This window comes from Merops nubicus, unplaced genomic scaffold, assembly GCF_000691845.1.
Source record: "Merops nubicus isolate BGI_N331 unplaced genomic scaffold, ASM69184v1 scaffold15536, whole genome shotgun sequence".
In the NCBI taxonomy this organism is placed as follows: Eukaryota; Metazoa; Chordata; class Aves; order Coraciiformes; family Meropidae; genus Merops; species Merops nubicus.
This window is the reverse complement of record NW_008614487.1, coordinates 596-22,298: the sequence shown is the minus strand read 5'-3', so window position 1 is coordinate 22,298 and position 21,703 is coordinate 596. Positions and strand designations below refer to the sequence as shown.

The 21,703-nt window shown below is 49.5% G+C and overlaps 1 protein-coding gene across 1 annotated transcript; it reads right to left on the bottom strand.

Annotated features, from left to right (window-relative positions):
• Positions 1-26: 26 nt before the first annotated feature.
• On the bottom strand, positions 27-20,652 carry MTMR4 (myotubularin related protein 4; the record flags this gene model as incomplete). The annotated part of the gene is given in 13 exon segments (XM_008942254.1): positions 27-206; positions 323-493; positions 1,245-1,430; positions 1,898-2,093; positions 2,526-2,637; positions 2,935-3,063; positions 3,320-3,516; positions 8,624-8,737; positions 14,661-14,757; positions 16,140-16,306; positions 16,526-16,608; positions 17,300-17,416; positions 20,557-20,652. Coding segments are annotated over 13 exon segments (1,845 nt in total), but the record flags the coding sequence as incomplete, so codon positions are not given.
• Between the last annotated feature and the right edge of the window lie 1,051 nt (positions 20,653-21,703).

Sequence of the window (21,703 nt, the reverse complement as noted above, 5' to 3'; positions counted from 1 at the left end):
CAGAAGGCCTGTGGGTAGGTGGCAACTTGACTTAGGGCTCTAGGCTCTTACCTGTCCAAACATCTGCCACTGAACTCCTGGCTCTGAGATCCAGGGGGCGGGTAAATGTCCATGTCATCCTGTCCCAGGGGATGAGGTGAGGAAGCTGGGAGGTACACTGCTGCCCAGACATGCAGCGCTCGCACGTGGCACACTGGATGGAGCACCTGCAACAACCCCTTCCCATCAGAGACAAACGCAGCAGGAAACCCCCCCAAGCCTCTCCCCACACGGTACCTGGCAGGTGGAAAACCTGGAAGGCTGGGCCGGGAGCTCTACTGACCTGCTCAGAGCCTGGCATGTAGAGCAGGTTGTGGAAGTTCTTGTTGCCCGCCCGCAGGAGGGACCACACGGAGCAGGTCCTCTTGTAGATGTTGTGCATCTCTCGCTCGCAGGGGCTGTTCCCCAGGAAGGTCCCGTAGAGGCAGGAATACGTGTGCTGCACCAGCTTCACCTGCAGCATCAGAAGGGTGACAGTTGTCACTGGGGAATGGTGTCTCCTGCCCACAGGGGGCACATCTTCCACTCCCCTGGGATGGCTCCCGCGCTGCGTCCGCAGGCCGTGACCCTGCTGCTGTCCCTGCTGCCACACGGGGCAGGACAAGAGGGGACAGCAGCAGGAACCACTCAGAGTGAAAGCAACAGTCAACTGTTCCCATACCCAGCCCTCTATAACCCCTAGCCTGTATTATTTGATAAGAAAGACTAATAGCTATCATTTCCCTAATTTATTTTTCAGACTCGTGCTGCTCTGAGATATGCAGATCAGGCTTTTTATCAAAACAGGGCTGCTGGTATCTCAATGCACTGGGCTGGAAAGGGACCCGGAGAAGATGTGACTCCAGGAAACCAGAGAGTATCAACCCTTCATCTCTGTGCAATCTGCTGGGTGCTCCGAGCCTGCAGCACCCACGGGAGGAGGAGGGAGCTGCAGGCACCTAACAGAAGCTGGCAGAGACATCACACATACAGAAGCAGGTCAAAACACCACGAGGGAAGGGCAGGGCTGGACACACAGGGCTTGACCCATGGTGAAGGTATGTCAGGAAGGCCAGCAGAGAGCCCAGGCACTGCTCAGACACTTTCCAATTTTTAAGGAATTCAAATTTTTGTTTTCTTTCAACTACAACACTAAAATACCACGGCCTTCCCTCTGCTCCCATCTGGCAAGGGATAAAGAGCTGTTTGCGTGCACTACTTCTTACCAAAAAAGCTTCGTTAAATTCAAAGAGGCAAGGGAATTGCTTCAGAAGCTGATGAACAGCATCCAGCCACTGGAGGAAAACTGGGCACTGCTCATTCTGATCTTCTGCCTTCTCCTGGTGACCACAGCGATCACCGAACTTGTGACCAAAATCCAGCCAATCTGATTCAACAAGCACCTGGAAGCCCTGTGAATACAAGAAAAAAACCTAACTGCAGACACTTTGCTGTAGGCAGGCAGGGGGACAAGGCGAGGCCCATCTGCCAGCAGTGCCAGGCAGACTCCAGACTTCCAAAGGGCTGGAGCTGAGGCCAGAGTGGTGCTCAGTGGGGGAGCAAAGCTCCCTGAACGTCAAGAGGTTTCCAAACGCAAGCAAATAGCTGTTATTCCTATCCAATAAACACACAGTTAAGACTAGGGAAGAGCTGAACCTTGGACACACGAGGTTGTTTACTACAGTACTTCAAGCTGGGCAGAGGAGTGAGGTACAGCTCACTGAAAACAGGCAGGGAAGAGCATGGAAAAACCCAGCAGCCACAGGAGCAGCTCTGGAACCCCACTAAGCCGATTGCCCCATGTGATCCTGCTCCCTTCTCCACAGACTCCCAGACAAAAGCTGCCTTTTAGCAGCCACCAGCATGGCACAACTCCTACCTCCATGGTCCTGTAGTAAGGGTCCAGAAGAATTTTTGCCAGTGCTACGATCTGTGGAGTCCTGTCCCAGCCATCTGAGCAGTGAACCAGCACTGGCCGCCCTTCTCTGTCAACTGCATTGGAGACCAGCACTGCTGCCTTCAGCATGACAGACAGGTGCTGCAGCCACTTGGTACTCTCCAGGGCTGAAAGCCAGCTAGAAGGTGTGCAGAAAAGAGGAAAATGGTTTCTTGGCTCTCCAGTGAAAAAATCCCAAGCAATAGCTACATTTTAAGTGAAGTCTTTTTAGAGTCCTCAACGAAAATCAGTCTCTTCTCGAACACCTTCAAGAGAAGCCATCCATTCTAGGAATGACTGCAAAGAATCCAACCCCTAATTTCAGTTTTTCCCAGACACAGCTACATTTTAGAAACCCTCAGAGGACAGACCAACCAAGTGACACTGAGGCAGTGCTGCAATCCCTTCTGCATTACCAGGGATCAAAATAAAAAGCTTTCAAGCATTGTTGTGAGCATTTTCCTATCCTTCCATTTTTCAGGTAGAAACCTGGGACGGGACAAAGGAAAAAGGAGGGAGAAACCCCCAGGACAGATGTGGCACCAAACTCAGCTAGAGAAGAGTCACTTACTTGCTGGGGTCTGGCACCTGACTGCAGACAGCACGCAGATACTGGAAGCTGTTCCGGATGGAGTGGATGTTGGCCATGCCCATGAACACCACTTCACAGTTTGGGTAATACTCTGAACACAACAGAGACAGAAACATTCAGAGAGAGCTGGTGCCACCACAGCAACTGCCTCCCTGCACAGAATGTGGCTGTCCCCTCACAGCACCCTTCTGGTCTCCAGCAGCAGGGAGGCAGATTATCTACAAAAGCCTTGTGGGCCAGCAGCAATACTTCTGGATGAGTGAGAAGGGGAATACAGTCCCAGACTCTGGGTACCAAAATGCTGACCTGACCCCCAGCTGCCCTCCAGGACCCACTTAGCAAAGCAGGTTGAAGAGGAAGGTGTTGGGATGTGCTTAGCCCTCCATACCTTCACATTCACAGCCACCTCCCTTTGCCCTGTTGGCCACGGCCGCCGTGTAGGATCTGGCATCAAGAATCAGCAGCTTCTGAGGAGTTCCTGCGTTCTCCACCCCAGAACACGCCGTCAGGGACGAGTCTGCAGAGACAGCACAGACTGAGCTCTCGGCCACCACCTCCCTCCTGTGCCACCCCACACTGGCCGTGAACAAGCACAGAGACCCATCCCACACACCACAGACCAGGTGCAGCAGGGCCGGGATTATCCACGTGACTCTCAGGTTGAAACCCTGCACCCTACCAGCCCCGTCAGCACCAACGGCCACATGCTGGTGTGGGAAGCACCGAGCTACGGCCACGTTTCGGGGAGGGGGGAGGGGAGCCAGGGGTCTCACCAAAGTCAGCCTCGCAGGCCTCGCTGCCATCGCTGCTCCCATTGTGAGGGACACCACCAGGTACCTTCACCCCGGGGTTCAAGGCACAGGCTTTGGCAATGGATGTCACGAGATACTCGTCGTCGGCGTTCCGCCAGCCCCACCAGCTGATCTCGGGCTGGCTGCAGCGCGCGATCACCGCCCCGTTGCGCACGTGTCTGCAAGGGAAGCCAGAGCCCCGTGAGGCTCCCAGGAAAGGGGGGGAGCAGTGAAACGGGGCTGGGCACTTCCAATTACTATTCACAGAACTGGGGGGGAGGGTTGGAAGGGACCTCTGGAGATCATCTCGTCCAACCCCCCTGCTCCAGCAGGGTCACCCAGAGCAGGGTGCCCACCGCCACGCCCAGGTGGGTTACACCCATCCAGCCTCTCTGGGCAGCTGCTCCAGGCTCTGCCACCATCACAGAAAAGAAGTTTCTCCAAATGGCCTAGAAGGGAATGATCATTAGGTGACAAAGTTGCTGGTGATACAGAATTACCCAGGAGAGTCTATGGCTGCCTAGAAAAAGTTGCAAAGGATCTCATGATACTGGGGGATAAAAATAGAGTATGAAATGTAGTATTAATAAATGCAAAGTATTTACAGATGATCAAAACATAACCCTGGTGATGACATGGAGCAGTTCAGTACAAATCAAGCCAAATGTCAAAGCCTTGGAAGTTGCCGTGGAGCTCTCAGAAAGCCTCAGCTCAATACTCAAGAGATGCAAAAAGGTTAAGAGCAGTTATTTGGAAAAAGAGTAAGACAGAAAGTGTTATGACACCACATCTTATGCATCTTCAAAATGACACAAACTCCTCACTACTCCATCTCAAAAAGGGTAATGTAGTACTCAAACCTCCAGAGAAGGGTGGCAAGGGCAATCAGAGGTCTAGAAGAGCTTTGCTGTAGAGAAAACTTCTGCAGGAAAGAACTCCCCACTGTGAAAGATGAAGATGGAAAAGAGGCACAAAAGGTCACGAAAGATATAAAATGTGAGCTTGGAAGATTTGTCTTATTTTTGCCTGCTAGAAACACAAACAAGCACTGGAATAGCCACGCCCTCTGTTTGAGAAAATCAAGAAGTAATTTTTGGGCAACAAACGAACCACAGTGGCCTCAGTACCACAGCAGTGCAATGCTGAAGTGCAAACTGGTTCCAAAATACATCAAAGTCATGGAAGGCAGGTCCACCAAGTGACCGTGAAACTCCTGGCAAACCACATCCCCCTGGTTTTTTTCATTTATTTGTAGGTCACCACCTCTGAAGAAGTTCCTCTGGTGGCAAGTAGGGGAGGTAGCACTCTAGATCCTAAATCACAACAGCACAAACCTCAAGCCCTTACTCAGGGGCTGTTCAGCTGCCAGTGAGGGCTATCAGGAGCACTCCTGGAGGCACCTCTTCCTGATGCTGTCACCCTGTACGAGGCTCTGCTGTGCCACAGAGGGCATCCTGACAGTGCCTGCTCACATTGTGTGCTGCAAGGCAGCACCCCAAGGAAACACACTGAGGCCCTCAGCTCCTAACAGTGGTGCTGGTATCTCACCAGCAGCTACTGCAGTTTGCAGGGATGGTTTTGCTTCTGAAAGACAAGGTGCCCTTATTCACCTGAGGCATCTCCTCATAAAAAAGAATACATTTTAAGTGGTTATTGATATCTCATAGATAACACTGATGAAGACTTTAATGTGAAGACTTCCAGGTGCTCAGCGAAGTCAAAATCCACAGAGTCCTTCTTCTTCCAGTGTCCTCCTCTCCTGCCATTTTTGTTTTGCAATGTGACTCACAGAGCAGTTGCTCCCAGACCTATTCCTGTCTTCAGGATCACTCAAGGATGGTTAATAGTGACAGCAGCAAAGGCTTTGTTTATATTAGTAAATGAAATGGAGCCAAGGTGTGGACTTAAGCACCAGCCTGTGATCATCCAAGCTTGTTTGCTAGCACACCCACAGTTTTTGGCCTGTGCCAGCCAGCAGTTTCCCAGACAGTGCCTGAGCACGTTTTTTGGGAGATGCAGGTGCTGTGGAGGGCCTGCTCCCAGGAGGCTGTTTGGATGTGATGGCACCATTTGGGGTGCAGAAGGCAGAAGAAGAGTTTAGTTGTGTATGCCACTGGAATCCAGAGGCAGACAGCTTAATTCAACAGTACAAATGTCACCAGGGAGTCTTATTAAACTCCAAAAACTTTTTGGTACCACAAACTTTGCAGCTCTGCTACAAACACTGGGCAGAAGCTGGCTTTGAGGTAGCCAGTTTCAAGAGACATAACAACATGCCAATAAACACAAGGAAATATGGCCAGCACTGATGAGCATGAGGTCATCAGCAAGCTGAAAGTATTGCAGGTGCCAGTGGATGAACCAGAACCACAAGTGAGCCTGCAAGGAGCTTCTCAGGTCAGGGGAACAGCCACAGCCTGACCCTGTGTCCTCCTGCAAATCTCCCCAGCATGAGCACGTGAAGTGGTCCAGGTCTTTTCTTCCTGGGGATTTTTGTGGAGGTTTTCCTCACAGGAAAAAGCTCCTTTCTTTAAACTGGAATGGCAGAAGGTAGCATAGATAGCATAATCCCAAAATTATTTCTTAGGGATCCTCAGTTTAGTCATAATGACTCAAAACCCCTTCAGAACCCCAAGCTGGAGTGTGAAGTGCCTCTGTAGTTTATCAGCTGAACTTTTACTCCCAGATTCATTCAGAGCACAAGGCTAGCACACATCTGGCACTCTTGGTACCTGCCATTTAACTCGTAACAATCATCCAGAAAGCATCAACTAGCATCTCTCAAGTCCCCTCTCATTTTCTGGCTGTACTTATACAACACAAAGTCAGACAGCTTAGCTTCAAACACAAGAAAGAGCTGAGAGAGGGTTTCCAGAGCTCAAGGTTCCCAACTGAGATGCATGTATGCAAGTGTGTTCATGTCCTGAGGCTCTGGGTTAAGCTCCTGGCTCCCTCTGGCATCATCTGAAAGCCTGAGCCTGAGAGCTGAGCCACAGGGCTGGAGCAGTAGCAGGAACACAGGACAAGGTGATGCCAAGGGCCTGCGAGGAGCTCTCCTGCTAAGGCAGCACCAAGGTCTCCTGAAGGTGGCTGTGCAGACAGCAGCACGGAGGAGCTCCTGCTGTACAGTGCCCGTCTGCCTCCGTAGGCAGCTCAATAATGAATGGCATCCTTTGTGCTGTCTGAAAAGCAAGCTGTGCCTGCAGGGCCCTGCAGCTCTCTTGCACGTCTCCACCGAGGGCTGAAGAGATGGAGACCTGAGTTTCTGCCTTGCTTCACAGCAAATTGATACTTTTTTTAAAGAAAAGAGGTAATGTGGTACCTTTGGTGTCGTGTTTTACAACTCTGTGACCCAGCGAGTTCAGGCTTGTTCTCTAAAAGCTCTGGAGTCTACCAAAAAGCCCTGCAGTTAAGAGTCCCCAGGCACCTGAGCCCACCCATCCACTCTCTCCTGAACTATGAGTGAGGAGGAGGAGGAGCCAAGTGTGAGGCTTTTCATTTCTTCCCCTTCCATACAGCACAGGCCACTCCAAAAGCAGCCGTGACCCTCATGGACCCTCCTGGCCAAAGGACTTCAGCCTCAGAGGCTGCAGAGTGAGTGAAAATGAGAGATACCTATGGACAAGCACTTGTCCCATCTTGCAACATCACTTGTCAGCGTCTTCTAATCTGATCCCAGGCTGCAAAGGGTTGCAGCTCAGCTTGTAAATTACTGGGTACCATGACAGTGATATTATAAAGCAAGGAACAAAATAATTGGTAGAGTAGAAAAAAAAATCCCTGGCTTTGCCCTGGGGCGGGGAGGCACACTGGGACAGTCTCCAGCACCAGGCCATTTTTAGCAAAAGTAATCACAAATGCAATTAACTTCTTAGCTGACTTGGCTACAAAGAGGGAAAGGCTTCAGATGATAAGCAGCACTCATTATTACTATGCTGTAGAATTTAGTTCCTCTAGAAGTACCACGCTGTGTTTTGCCAGCATCTAACAGCAAACCATCGAACATGAAGGTGGAGAGTTAAGGTATGTGTAAGTTCACTGGGTTTGATTCCTGGCTTTTGTACTTCCCTTTGTTGGGCAGCTCCAATATTTCCCAAGTATTTTATGTTTGGATTTAGTAATTGCTAATACATGGTCTAAGGCTAGAAACCATAACATACATTTTACAACATGCACACTGGCTGTGTGCACCTACTCAACCAGCCTCCTGTTTGTTCCAGTCTCCCAGGAGACTGTTTAACATGAAAGCCCTGCTCTGTTTGCTGCCTAGCCTCCTGCACCCCTTGTAGAGATTGTTTTAGGAAGGCTGACCAGGGAATATTTGTCAGCTATTGAATCAACAAAGTTTAGCCACAAGCAAACATTTCATTCTGTTACCTAAATATTGCCAAACTCCCAGAACCTGGTCAAAACAGAAGTGATTTGCACTGGGGTATTAAAAGGTATGTCCAGGCCTGAACATCCAGTTGAGAGCAGGGCCACGGAGCAGGCTCATGTTGGCCTGGATTTCTTTTCAAAGTAACAGCTAGAATTAGAATGGTTTGGGTGGGAAGGGACCTTTAAAGGTCACCCAGTCCAACCCCCTGCACTGAGCAGGGACATCTGCAGCTAGAGCAGGGTGCTCAGAGCCCCACCCAACCTCCCCTGGAATGGTTCCAGGGATGGGGCAGCGACCACCTCTCTGGGCAGCCTGGGCCAGGGGCTCACCACCCTCAGTGTACAAAATTTCTTTCTTGGATCTAGTCTAAATCTCCCTCTTTGAGTTTCAAACTATCACCCCTGGTCCTGTCACAACAGGCCCTGCTCAAAAGCCTGTCCCCAGCTTTCTGACAGACTCCCTGAAGTTCTGGAAGGCTGAAAGTACCCATGTGTGAAAAAGTTTTGAAACTCAAATAAAGAGAACCTTAACCTGACATGGTGTTTTTTTGCTGCATCTCCCATAGGAGGAAAGTCACCCAGATCTTCAGATCCAACTGAAAGCTGGGAAGAAGCAACAGTTACAGGAACACAGTTCCTCCCTTCTGGAGAACATGCTGAGCTCCTGTCAGACTGCACGCCTGGGGAGGCTGGTGGGTGTGCTGAGAGGAGGAGGAGTCCTGAGAGCAGCACGTTTTCAGGTAGGAGGCAACAGGAACACAGTGTGAGGACCAGAACACAGCTCCCACTGTCACGCCTCACTCCACAGCCCCGTCCACGTGCTCTGCCAAACCAGCTCCACAACACCCTGCACAAGGCTACGAGGCCAAGGGCAGCTGGGGGAGAGCACTGCCCTGCTTCTGCACCTACCTGTACACCACCACAGGGATCCTCTTCCACGACCTAAACGAAGCCACGTTCTCCAGCTCCTTATCCGTGATCCAGACAGGGACCAGCAGCTTCTGGGGATAACTGGAACAAAGCCTGGAATAAAGAAAGTGTGAAGGCAAGATGAGGACTCAGCAATGAGAAATCTGCAGCAGGGAGGGCAGGAGCAGCTCACACTTCCCCAAACTCAGCGTGCAAGACTGTGGCTCTTTCTCTTCATATCCATCTCAGTACAGTCTCAACGTAGGAAAAATGAACCAAAAAATGCTTTTAGGAAAGAGCCAAGAGAAGACAACCTCCCTTCACCTCAGGCCTCAGCTCTAGCCCATACTAAGAATCCCAGTACTTCCCAAGGATGCCTTTGGAACATCCTCTGGATTTAAGAATTCATGAGGGTCTAGGGGAACAGCTGTGAATTTATGTGGGGGTTTGGTCTCCTTGCAGCACTTGCAAAACCCAGAAACACAGGCAGCTTCTGGTAAGTGGTGATCTGCCACTTTCTGCCTTGCAGAAAACAGGTCACCATTGATAAGCTTTACACATTTAAACAGAGGTAGATTTAGACTAAAGGGAAGGAAGAAATTTTTGACACTGAGGGTGGTGAGCCCCTGGTGCAAGTTGCCCAGAGAGATGGTTGATGCCCCATCCCTGGAACCATTCCAGGTGAGGTTGGATGGGGCTCTGAGCAACCTGCTCTAGCTGCAGATGTCCCTGCTCCCTGCAGGGGGGTTGGACTGGATGGCCTGTAAAGGTCCCTTCCCACCCAGTCCAGTCTGGGATTCTACATTTCACTGCAAAGAAGACATAACCCTGCCCAGAAAGATGGCAGTGGTGATTTGGTGTGTGCTATCATAAAATGACATGAGGGAGATCAAAAGGAATATCTTGTTTGGTGAGGTGCCAAAAATCAGATTCCTCATACACCTCTGAACACATGCCAGTAGCAAGAGGAATGTGATGGGCAAGTCCCTACCAATCTGGTCCCCTGGGGAAGAAACTCAGTGTGCACAGCTAACAGCAGGGGGGATGGGACCCAGCCCTTCAACAGGCAGAGCTGCAGTACCAGAGGAGCCCCACATCGGAGTGAACCTGAAGTGTAAAGCAGTTCAGCCAAAAATTCAGCTGGGGAGGGTGGGGGAGACAAGAAAAGGCTACAAGATGCTTAAGTCCCAAGAATAAAAATGTTAAAAACCCAACTGCAAGCACATCATCAGCAGGGCAAGAGAAGAGCCAAGGGGAAGAGGGGTGGCCTGGTGTTCCCAAGCCCAGGCTATCCCAGCTGACAGCAACAGGCACAACACAGCACTTAATATTGTTTTGTTTGTGGTGCTAGTGAGGAACTGCCTGCCACGTTAGAACACACAGTGTCTAGACAGTGTCTCAGAAAGCCCCAGGCAGAAAGCAAGGTTGGTCTACAGGATAAAACCAAACAGGGTGAGGAAGAGGAATCCAAGAAGCAAAATTAAAGCTGTCAGGTAAGAAGCTGAAGACCAGGATGTCTGTGGTAGGATGACTAGGCTTGGACATCTCTGAAATGCCTCAGATTCCATGTGTAAAGTTGCTCAGGAAATTAGAGAAGCACTGAAGTGTGACTGAGAATAAAGGTATGTGGAAGAGCATTAGCAGCTGTTAAGAGCTAGAGTTTTTGGAATAGCTGAGTAGACACAAGGATGGGTTTCACTGAAATGAAAACAGAATCAATTCCCTGGTGTTCCACAGGCAACATTACAGGTGATGTCTTAAAACTAAAAACGGGGAGAGTCAGTATAGGAGAGGTTGAGGAGCATAACTTCTAAGAGTTAAACCACTAGAACTCTGTAGCCTTAGGAAAACAGTAAGAAAGAATTCAATAAAATTCAGGTATGAAACAGGCCAGCCTCAAGAGGTTAAGCCAAACTTAAGCAGGGTGCAAAAAAACAGGCAACGAGGTCAAGACAAACAGATCTGTGCTTCTAGACTAGAATTCCAAAAAATAAAGTAGAGGAACTGAAAAGCCAGGATAAATAAGGTTTGCTTAACAGCCTCTTATAAACTTGATGCAAAGAAGATTATTTGTGGTACCTACATTTCAGAGTATGACCTTTGTAGGAAAACCAAACCAGGATGAGCTAGTGAACAAAGTGTGATATGTTCCAGGAGAATGTGAAGGTCAGAGTGTGAGGCTGAGAGTTACCAGCATCCACCAGCAATGCAGGACATGCACTGACTCCCATCCCAAGCCTAAAGAGAAGTGAGATAGCACTGAGGGGGCACTACCAACCACTGGAGCAACTGCAACAACATCCAGGAGGGGCTGAAAGAGATGCAGAAAGGCTGCGAGGGCAGAAACTGCTGTGGGAGACTCGTGTGGCTTCCACATAAAACACACGAAGCGTCACGATAACGCCCAACATGACAGTGACATTTTGAGATGCAATCAGCTGCTTCTTGGTGCTGCCACCCAAATAACACAAGTACAGAACTCTTCCTTTGGCCCTAAAGCTGCTCTGGAGTAGAGTAACTGAAAATCCCTTGCTCATAGTATTCACCACACAGTAGAATTCCACAATATTTTTAGAGGGGATAAGTCTCCCACGACAGCAACCATGAGTTTCAGAAGAGGGGAGGGGAAAAAGAAGCTGGCAGATGATATGAGGGTTATTTAAATATGTTATTGGATGGTGATATAAAATGCATCACAAAGATCAGAAAGAGCTGGCAGAGCTAAACAGTGAACTAAAGAAGGATTTTAGAGATAAAAGGACATCCTTCAAAGAGGGGAAATGTTTCCCAAGGACATGAGAGACACCAAATGTGCACCTGAAGTTAAAAAAAAACAGTAAAAATGAGACACATTAGGGAGTTTTTGAGAAATGACCTGTTAAAAGATTAAAGCTCTGAAGACCTTTGCCAAACATCTTGGAGGTTATCAGCCTGCAACCAAAATTGAAGGTCTAATAGATCATCCAGCTCACAGAAGAAAATGAAAACTATGTGCACTGGTGATTCAGCAGAAAAGCCCACAAAGAAGCTGCCAGACCTAACCCCGTTTTACAAGGGACAGGGCACAAGAAGAGATCCACGTGGAAACTTCTGCAGGGGAGGTTTTAGAACAATCTGCTAGGCCTGAGGAGTAACTAATCCCCAGGACTAGATAATGCCCCACATCCCTCCAGCAACCCCGCGGAGCGGGTGAATGATTAACGGGGTGCGTGAGCCACTGCTTACCTTGGCTTGGGTGCCAGAGGAACAGAGGGTGGCAAGCACGGCCTCAGCTCTGTGAAAAGGGCTCTGGAGAGAACGTGGGAAACCACAGGAGCCCTGCTCCTGCACGGAGCAACAGGCTGTCACTGCTGGGGCAAGGGTAAACACGGGGCCCTTGGGAAGAGTCAACACGGCTTTTGTGGAGGAGGCCGAGCATCCATGTGGAGCTGGCTGGAGACGTCACTGAACGAGCAGGTACAGCCCAAGGGGCTCCCTGGATGGGATTTTCTGAGAGGGTTTTTCAGCATTTTTATTTTGCTTGTATTAGTTTTTTGGATGTTTTATTGTTTGTTTCTTTCTTTCTACGTGATTCACCAAAGACTTGAATGAAATTTAAGTAACTCTTGATAAGAAATCATACAGAACACCAACTGTTATTTTTCACTACAAAGGGATTTCCAAGGGGAACTATTCTTGTCCTTGTGTTGTGCAATAAGCTCACAACTCATATGGTGAAAAGATGAAGTGATGGGACGTGGGTCATGGATGGGTGGCCTGAGACACCCCTGGGACCACGCTGACCCAGAACATGGGATGAGACCTTTCTGAAACCGTGAGGTTTGATCCCCAAAAGTGGTGGCTGTAACAACACAAACACCTAAAACTGCAACAAGCCACACCTACAGACAAGGACCTTACCCAGCCCGGTGAGAGATCCTCCCTCACAGGATGCAAACCCATGGGGTTTACAGCCAAGTCTTTGTGCACTTGCTGTCTACACATTCATATGGCAAATGCAGGCAAAGAACACTAATTATCACTTTTCCAAGAAAAGCCAAGGACAGTGTTAAAATTTGTAGTGAACCATAACAAACTAAGACAAAATATGAAGTAAGAGCGCTCACAGAAACCAACAGGAAACATTCCAGTACCACAGAACTCCAGCCAGCTTTTCCCTCATGAAGTCAAAAATAAATAAACCCACAATTATAAAAAGATCAAAGCTGAAAATGAGCATCCACCCTGAGGGAAAGGTGAATGGTTTTTTTCCCTTTTTTTGAAGGAACTACACATGCACCAAACCCCCCAGCACTAAGGTTGGTATGAAATAACTCCTGTCTCAGGTGCAGCAGGTGGGGGATGCCAGGACCTGGTCATTTCTCTGGGTATACAGGTCATGGGAGATGCAAGAGCCAGGCAGAGCTCATGATTTTATTATCACTGTATGCTGAAATAGTATACTTTTATCAAGACCAAAGGAGTGGTTATTATATGCTTGTATTGCCCTAATTTTACGATGGCTGTCGCCAGGAAGCAGATAATGGTTTCCAGATAAGGACATCTCAGAACAGACTTGAAAGACAACGAACAAAGCCATTACCTTGGAGTATCCTGCCTCTAACAGCACTGTTTTGCCAGTGCTGGGAAATAAAAAAGATAAAAGGACTATAAACAGTTAAAAAGTAACCCGATTCTTGTGAATAGAGGCAGGTGGTAATGATCAAAAGCCAAGGCAGGATTTAAAGACACACTCCCCCAAGCAGCAAGAGAACTGGTTTCTGAGTTGCACAAGCAAATTACACCACCTTTGAGATCTCAGTGTCTGCAGGAAGCTGTGACCTGCCAGGATCCCCAGATAGGAACTCAGCAGGTGGAAGGAAGCAAAGCCAGGCCTGCAGCCAGCTTGCTGAGGTTTGTTTCAAGTTCTTTCTTCCCTGGTTTGCTTGGAAATAAAACATCTGTCTTTAAAGAAGCTGGCTAATTCCTGTGTTGTACTGGCTAGGAAGTGAACCACAGGTGGTCAGTCTAAGTAAAACTTTAAATTGTCAGAGGGATCCACATCTCAAAATCTAGCAGTGGAGAAAGCCTGACTGCTCTCCAAGACATGCAGAGACTCTACCCAGTGCAGGGACCTACAGGTTGTGCACTCTGAAACTGAGCAGTTCAGGAAAGCAATATTTTACATGCTTGGAGAAACTGCATGAATGCCAAAGTCACGCTAAAGGTCCGAGAGCAAGTGTGTGGTCAGTATGGCCAGGCAGAGTGTAAATCAACCCCAAACCTAGTGTCTGCTGCCTGGATTCTTGAGGAAGAGAGAAGGGAACAGGCAGCAAACTGCAAAACTCCACCAGGATTTCCCCAGGTCAGTGTGCCTGAGGCTTCTCACAGGGTCCCCACGAAACTGGTGACCTGGAACTGTCTGATATACAGGTGACAGGGACACCTTTACTGGCTAAGACAGAGAAAAGACTTGTTCAGTCATCTGCCTCTGTCCAAAAAGTTTCACTCCATCACCTCTGTGAACAACCTTCCACCAGCTGTTAGGCTGCAACCCAACCCTGCCTTCTGCACCAGGCTGAACAAGCCTCACTCACTCCCCAGACTTCAGAGCATCCCGACAGCCCCCCACTGGCTCACCCCCAGTTTCTCAACAGTGCTGAACAGCTGCTCAACTTTATGAAAACTTCGTGGCTTTTATTTCAAACATTTTAGAGAGAATGACTGACCAGAAAGGTAATTCTACAGTGGATAGTTCCTCCAAGACTCCTGAGCATCTTCAAGGATGAATTATGGCCACCACCTTACAAACTACCTGGCTCAGCACTTACAATTGCTGCTGGCTCTGGTGTTTGGGCTGCATTCTTTCTGCAGTTCCATGATGTGAAAGGAGGAAAGAAAGGGGATCTGGCTCATATGCTGATCTGCCCGAGGGTTATCAAGGCCAGGAAGGAGGATTAGCTGGAGTCTGACTCACCCACTGCTCTGCACGGGGATTGCAGAGGGAAGAAGGTACCGAAAGGGGAGAGCAGAGAGAGCCTGGTGGTGAAACACTCACTTGTAATTGTTGTTGATGTCAGAGACACGCCAGACGTTCTGCAGGTCAAAGCCCATCCTCACCAGCTCCATCTCAAATCGGAACCTCACGTGGTCCCCTGGAAGAACAGAGCACAGGGCATTTACTGACAGCTAAGCAGGACCCAGGAAATCTGAACAGGTTCGTGGCTGCTTCATGGAGAAACTACAGGACAGCTGGATGGCAAGCACCTTGCTTCAGAAGCCAAAAAATCCTCATCCCTCACAGGGATTGCTCTACTTATTTTGCCAAGTCAGATCACCTCAGTCTCAGGGCACACTGTGGCCTGGAATCAGCCTTCTCACAGCCATGTGGGAGTGTGGAGGTTAACTTAATCCACTTCTGCCCTTCTGCCAGAGATGGCTTCCAAAGTGGATGTGGGGAATCCCATAGCAGAGGAGCACAGAGCACCCACCCCAGACAGCTCCTTCTCCCACACTGCTCTCAGAGGCTGACTCAAGGTTTGACCTCTTACGTTTTAGCCTCGCCTTACAAAATCCTGGCTGCCTTTGTTGCTCCAGTGTCAAATCTTGTTAATAAATAAATACTGCAAAGCTCCTCACCTCATTCATATCCTGCAGCAACAATTTCCACAGGTATTTATTTATACTACAGAGAAATACTTTCTCTAAAGGAAAGACAGCAAAATGTCTCCCATTTCCTGGTGTTTGGGACATGGTGAGAAGACAAACTCGACCTTTTCTCTACCAGCTTCTTTTTGATATCTCTCAGCTATACTATTCAACCCCATCCCTCTACCCCAATCTGTGTTTGGGCATTTCATTCAGGCTCCTGCATCTCTCCTCTAGGACTGGCACATTTGTTATCTAAAGCCAGGTTTGTCACTCATTTTAATCCCCTTTTAATCATGAAACTGTTTAAAGACAAAGCAACTGCAAGTGAACTTTGTGTTCCCAGAGGAGGGAAACTCCCAATCCACACGAGGGCACCACTGCAGCTCTGGTTTCCTCTTTATGGATTCAAAGGTTTTATTTGTGCCTGTGTACAGATGAGCCAGACACCTCCACAGGCCTGGTGACAGGAATGTCTCAGCATTCCTAGGTGTTGGAGAAGAGATGCTGTCATGTTAGTTATGCACCTCAAAGCTGATGATGTTTACCACACAGACCCATGACTGCTTCAGCTCTCTATTGTCCTGGTGAGAGTACTAAAGTAGGGAATATTTTCTTCATTCATGGGAGAAAGGAAAATGTATGCTGCAGATTTCTGGCTCAGAATGCTCCTCATTATTATTATTTCTTTTACCGTGCTTGTTATCCAGCTGCATCTGGCCATCAGCTGGGTCTTTAGGCCAGGCATAGGATGCCTCTCAGCAAGATGAACTTGAGGTATGGCTACAGCAGAGCTGTAGAGGCAGACATCAGTTTATGAACAACAGCTCAAATTGCATTGCAGTGCTGCTGGGCAGAGGAGAAGGAAGGGGACAGGCCAGGAGCTCACCTGGACGGCAGAGATGTGCATGTTGATCCTCCTCATCAACACAGACTCCTAAGCACCACGCATGGTAGGCAAATGCAAAGAGGTCCTCAGGCTTAGCAGGACGGGCAATGGCTCGGTTTAGCCTCTTCAGCCACTCCTGGCACTGCTTAAAGGTGGAGAAATGGCACCTGCAAACCCAAACACAAATCATCCTCAGCGAGTACGTTCGTCCAGCCGAGACGCACAGGGAGGGAGCTCTGCTCCACTTCACCAGGAAAAGGAACAAAGTACCAAGTCTCAGTAACCTTGGCCATGAACAGCTCAACTCCAGCAGCAGCAGAGACACCAGAGCTGATCACAGCAGCTGGCCTGCAGCAGCATCTACAGTAAAGCAATAAACTGGATACCTGATCACTTTGGAGTCCTTGCAGACGATGTGAAGCTGGAACATATCCCGACACTCCACACTTTCCATCATCCTCAAAGGCACCTGTGAGGGACAGACATAGGGCATGACAAGACACACCAGGTCACACAGCAGACACAGCAGCCTTGCCCACAGGCCCACCACACACAGTCACAGCTCCACTGACAGTCCTGAGCTCCTCGGTCAAACCACAAACCCACCCCGAGGTTTATGAAGCTGCCTGACTCAGCGTAGAGCTTTCTTCAACAATAACTATCCTAATTTTTGTTTCTATTCTGTCCTTGGGTAGTCTCCCACCTGGGGCCAGTTACTGACTAAATTGCATCCAGGCAAGCACAGGTAACGGAGACAAACAAAAGCTGCAATAAAATATGGCAAGTCAAGACAGTGAGAAAAAGCCTCAGGCTCTCACTGTCTGACTTCAGTTGCTGGTCTCCAGGTAGGAGAAGCCTCATTAAAATTGGCCTGCAAAAGACCTTAACATGTCTTAAACCAGCCAAGTTTAGTGCTTGAATTTAAAGAGAATAGCAAAAGACCTAATTATTAGCCAAAGGAAAACCCCATCCACACACCAAAATGCAGCAAGCAGCAAAACAGCAACTGCATGACCAGCAGTAACTAGTGACAGCATCAGGCCCGGCATCCTTCAAGGACAGTTCCCACAACACAGAGATGGCTTCTGTGTGTGTCCTGGCCCTGAAATACTGCGAGAGGTGATGGTTCAGGCAGCAGGAACAGACAGATCCAGACTTACATTGATCACGGAATCCTTGAATTTGATATGAAGCCTGTAGTTGGAGATGGCGATCACAGCATCGTTTGCATGGCCAAGATACTCCACCCCCTCACCCTGTAACACAGTGAATGGGACCTGGAAGGGAGACATCACCAATTCAGGACACACGCAGAGGACTCTGCACAGGATAAATGCCAAGAGCTGCTCATCCAACTGCCTCCGCAGCGCATCTCCTGCGGGAAACCGTTCACAGCACCGTGCACTGAGAGCAGACAACAGCACGAGGCCATGCAAGACAGAGCTTCTTCCAAGGATGCCTCAGGAGCCACCCAGCACCTCCTGATGGATCGTTACATGTGGAGGAGACGTGGGACCACAAGTGCTAGGCACACCAACCGCGGGCACCCAGCAGTGAGGTTGTTGCGTGGGGACAGAGGGGTTTGCGGTCCCGCTTGTCAGAGGGTAAGTGCAGCCCTGGTGTGAGAGGCAGAGTAAAGGACACAACCTCGGGCACAGCTCAGAGCCCAGCTGGAGACTGCTCTGCACAGCTCCAGGCACAGCCTGATGAGATCAGAGTCCTCTGCCCCAAGGCAGAGTGTCACACATGTCACACAGATCACACACGGAGCACTACGAGACTCACCGGTACAAATCCAGGTAAGGAAATGAACCAAAGTTCTGCACAATTTCTGCTGGCAAGGCTCTGAGGGAATCTGTCTATAGGTATTTGGATGACTGAGGAAATTTCATTCAAGTTCAACACAGGCAAGATCCTGCACATGGGGCAGGCAATCCCGAGCAGAAATCCAGGCCAGGTGATGAGTGGATGGAAAGCAGCCCAAGGAGAAGGCCCTGGGGGTGCTGGGGGTGAGGAGCTGGACAGGAGCCCCCAGCAGCCTGGGCTGCACTCCCAGCAGCGTGGGCAGCAGGGCAGGGCGGGGATCCTGCCCCTCTGGCCTCTCTGGGAGACCCCCCTGCAGTGCCGGGGCAGCTCTGGAGTCCCAGGGCCCTGCGGGAGCGGGGCCAGAGGAGCCCCAGCAATGCCCCGAGGGGGGAACCCCTCTGCTGGGAGCCCAGCAGGAGAGAGTTGGGCTGGGACAGCTGAGAGGAGAAGGCTCCAGCTGGGGAGACCTGCTGGGGGCTGCCAGGGCTTAAAGGGGGCCTGTAGGAAAGCTGGAGAGGGACTTTTTATAAGGGTCTGCAGTGACTGACATTAAACTGAAAAAGGGAAGATTTACATTAGATGTAAGGAATAGGTTTTTCACTGTGAGGGTGGTGAGACCCTGGCCCAGGTTGCCCAGGGAAGCTGCTCCATGTCCAAGGTCGGGTTGGATGGGGCTTTGAGCAACCTTCTCTAGTGGAAGGTGTCCCTGCCCATGGCAGCAGAATTGGAACTAGATGACCTTTAAGGTCCCTTCCAACCCAAACCATTCTGTGACTCTGTGATTGAAGTTACTTGTATTAGAGGTAAAAAAAAATAAAATAAAAAGTCCAGATAATGAAGTGTCTGTTTTTTCCATCAGCCCAGACATGCCATTGCTATTTTTAAAACAGGGAATCCTGGCAGATGGCCAAGTTTGATTTTTCTTTTCTTGTATTAAAAAACAAAAGCAGAACAGCCTAAAATTCACCTTTTTGCTGTGCCCTGAACGCCACCTCCAGCAGGTGATGCTGGTAACCAATTATGCAGCAAAATGTCATGAATTCATTTCAGCCACAGCCTTTTACCTGTGAGACAGGGCATCTGATGAAACAATTAATTACACTGTAATTAGTACAAGTCAGACCACCTTGTCTTTAGTTCTAATTTGTTTCTGTGGCTTGAGTATGTGCTGCCTAAAAATTGAATTTCCTGCATTTCAGACTTCAAGTGACAACTGTAGGAACAACTTCTCCCTTTAGTTACTTGTACAAAAATAAAATCCTTAGACTGGCATCTACCTGAGTACTCTTGAAAAAGGTTAATTATTTAACTAATAATTAAAATGTTAAATATTAAAATATGTTAATATTAAATATGTTAATATTAAGATATTAAAATAAGCTAATTATGTTAATTATTGGACATCAAGAGAACATACTCTCTGTATTTCTGCAGTTTATTTCTGCATGCTTGCCAGAGCTGTTTTTAGTTGGCACGTGTTTCTTCTGCTTACGTGTCTCTTTCACACAGCAGCAGAAGGGAGACAGATTAGAAATGGGACTGTAAAACTGTGAGAACTGACAGAGGGAAACCCTGAAATAAACTGACAGGTGCCTGAATACAGCTTGTCAAGCCGAAGGCATCCTTTTAGACTCCACTTTACACTGAGAGAATAACAATCTGATGAACGCAAATCACCCTTGGTGAGGGTTGAACTTTACAGCTCTCCCTGCAGAAGCACTCAGCAGATTCTCTCTTCCCCAGGTAGTCTCAGCTGAGCATTGCCTCAGTTGCTTCCCCAGCCACAGACATGCTTGGTCCCCTGCAACTCTTCAGCCCACATTTGCTCCTTAGAGTCAACCCTCCTGGTGCCACATTTCAGTCCTTGCTTTTATCAGCACCATCAATCATGGGGCAAACTCAAACACTGCAGCAGCAGTGATAACTGGCTGCAGCCAGAGGAGAAGGACAACCAGCACTGGGACAAGGTGGTGGTGGACTATAAAGGAAGCAACAAGCACCCGGAGGCTCCCACTGCTCAGAACACCTCCTGTGCTGCACAGCAGCGACAGCACCCGGGGCTCTTCCAAGGGCCTTCTGCAGCAGGAGGCTGGCACCATATGGAGGTTTCTCCTTCCAACAGCTCTGCAGCAGGAAAACGCCAGGAGCAACGTGTACTAGGGCCAGATCAGCCACTGCAGTTGCAGGCTATGGCAACAGTGAGCAGAGCCCAGCCCTGGTGCCCAGCCTGTCCCAGAGAGCGTGTGCCTGCCGCAGAGCGCTGCGCGGGCATGGTGCCGCTCCCGCTGGTGGCACAGGTGGGAGCCCAGGGAACACCCAGGAGGGAACACCCGGGTCGGCTCCGTGTTGCACCCCGCTCCAGCCGCACCTCTGAGCAGCAGATGAGGTGCAGCACAAGTGGCAGTGTGGTGGCAGGGCAGGGAGGGCAGGGCTGGGGCACCCAGAACTGCCGTCAGCAGCCAGCACGGGCACCGACAGACCCACCGGTCTGAACATGACCTACAGGCCTGGCCAGCCTGCTGCCTCCAGAACACCTCTCCAGTCCTGGAGCACTGCCCTCAGGTCTCACCCTACCAGAGTCGAGCTGGTTTGGTTTTCTTTACTTCCTTACCTGCAGTGACTCTTCCTCCTTTACAAGCTCTTTCGGGGGGAACAAGTCCTTGGCCTGGATGTACTCCAAACTGGGAGGGCCTTCCTCGCCCTGCATCGCAAACAAAACACATATTGAGACAGGCCTCAGCCAGCACATGGTAGGAAAAGCCAAAAATTGAAGCTGCTGGGTACTCTTGGCATCCCAATACCTTGGCAACCCCCCGGAAATGCCTGCATGGAAACGCCTGCTGTGCCTCAGGACTACACTCTGCACTGCAGGACCCCAGCGGTTCCTCTGGCTGTCACAGAACACCCACAGCACAGTGGAAGACTGAAGCAGGTCTCCAAACCCCTTCTCTTCCAAACATGTGGTACTTGGAAAGTCAAGCAGGCACACCTTGACCACGCACAGGACTTGGTACTGATGTGATAGTAATCTGTCACGCCAAATGTTACCCCATCACCTTCACTAGGGCACCACAGCAGAAACACCGTAACGCAGAGAGTTTCCATCTACAGTCCAGCTGTGACCTGCTCTTCCTCCTCCTATGTTCGTAAGGACCCTTCCTTTAGGGAGCTTTTGTTTTCACTCTGAGCCCAAAGAAAGCTGGGAAGAGCCTGGAGCTTTTTAAGGAGCATACACAAGCGTGAAACAACCAACCCTGTAACAACTGCATCTAAGCACACTCAATTCATAGCGTGTGTTGCTGACTGGTGACAGCACCCAAGCAGGACGTTCATCCTCAGGACAGCTGGATGTAGCTGACCTGCTCAGACAGGCACCCTCTGAAGTCCACGGAAGCCTCAGAGAAGTGGTCTGAGAGGATACACAGAGCCTGGACATGTCACCTTGGAGAAGTGGAGAGCGTCTCTCAGTTTTGGACCTGTGAATCTTCAGTCACTCGTGAATTCTCACCAGCCCACACCCCACACTCTGGCAAGCCACTGGCACGTTGTACAAACGAGCAGCACCCAGACAGTCAGCTGAGGATGCTCACGGCCAGGAGCCCTGGACAGTGTTAATTCCAGTGCCTCCTGCTCTCTAGCTCCTCAAGACTGCAGCATTTATTAAAAAATACTCTTTATGGTAAACATTAATTAATACTTTAAAATGAAACATCCTTCTGGTTAAGTCACCCAAGCCAGAACCCCAGATTTCAACCTGA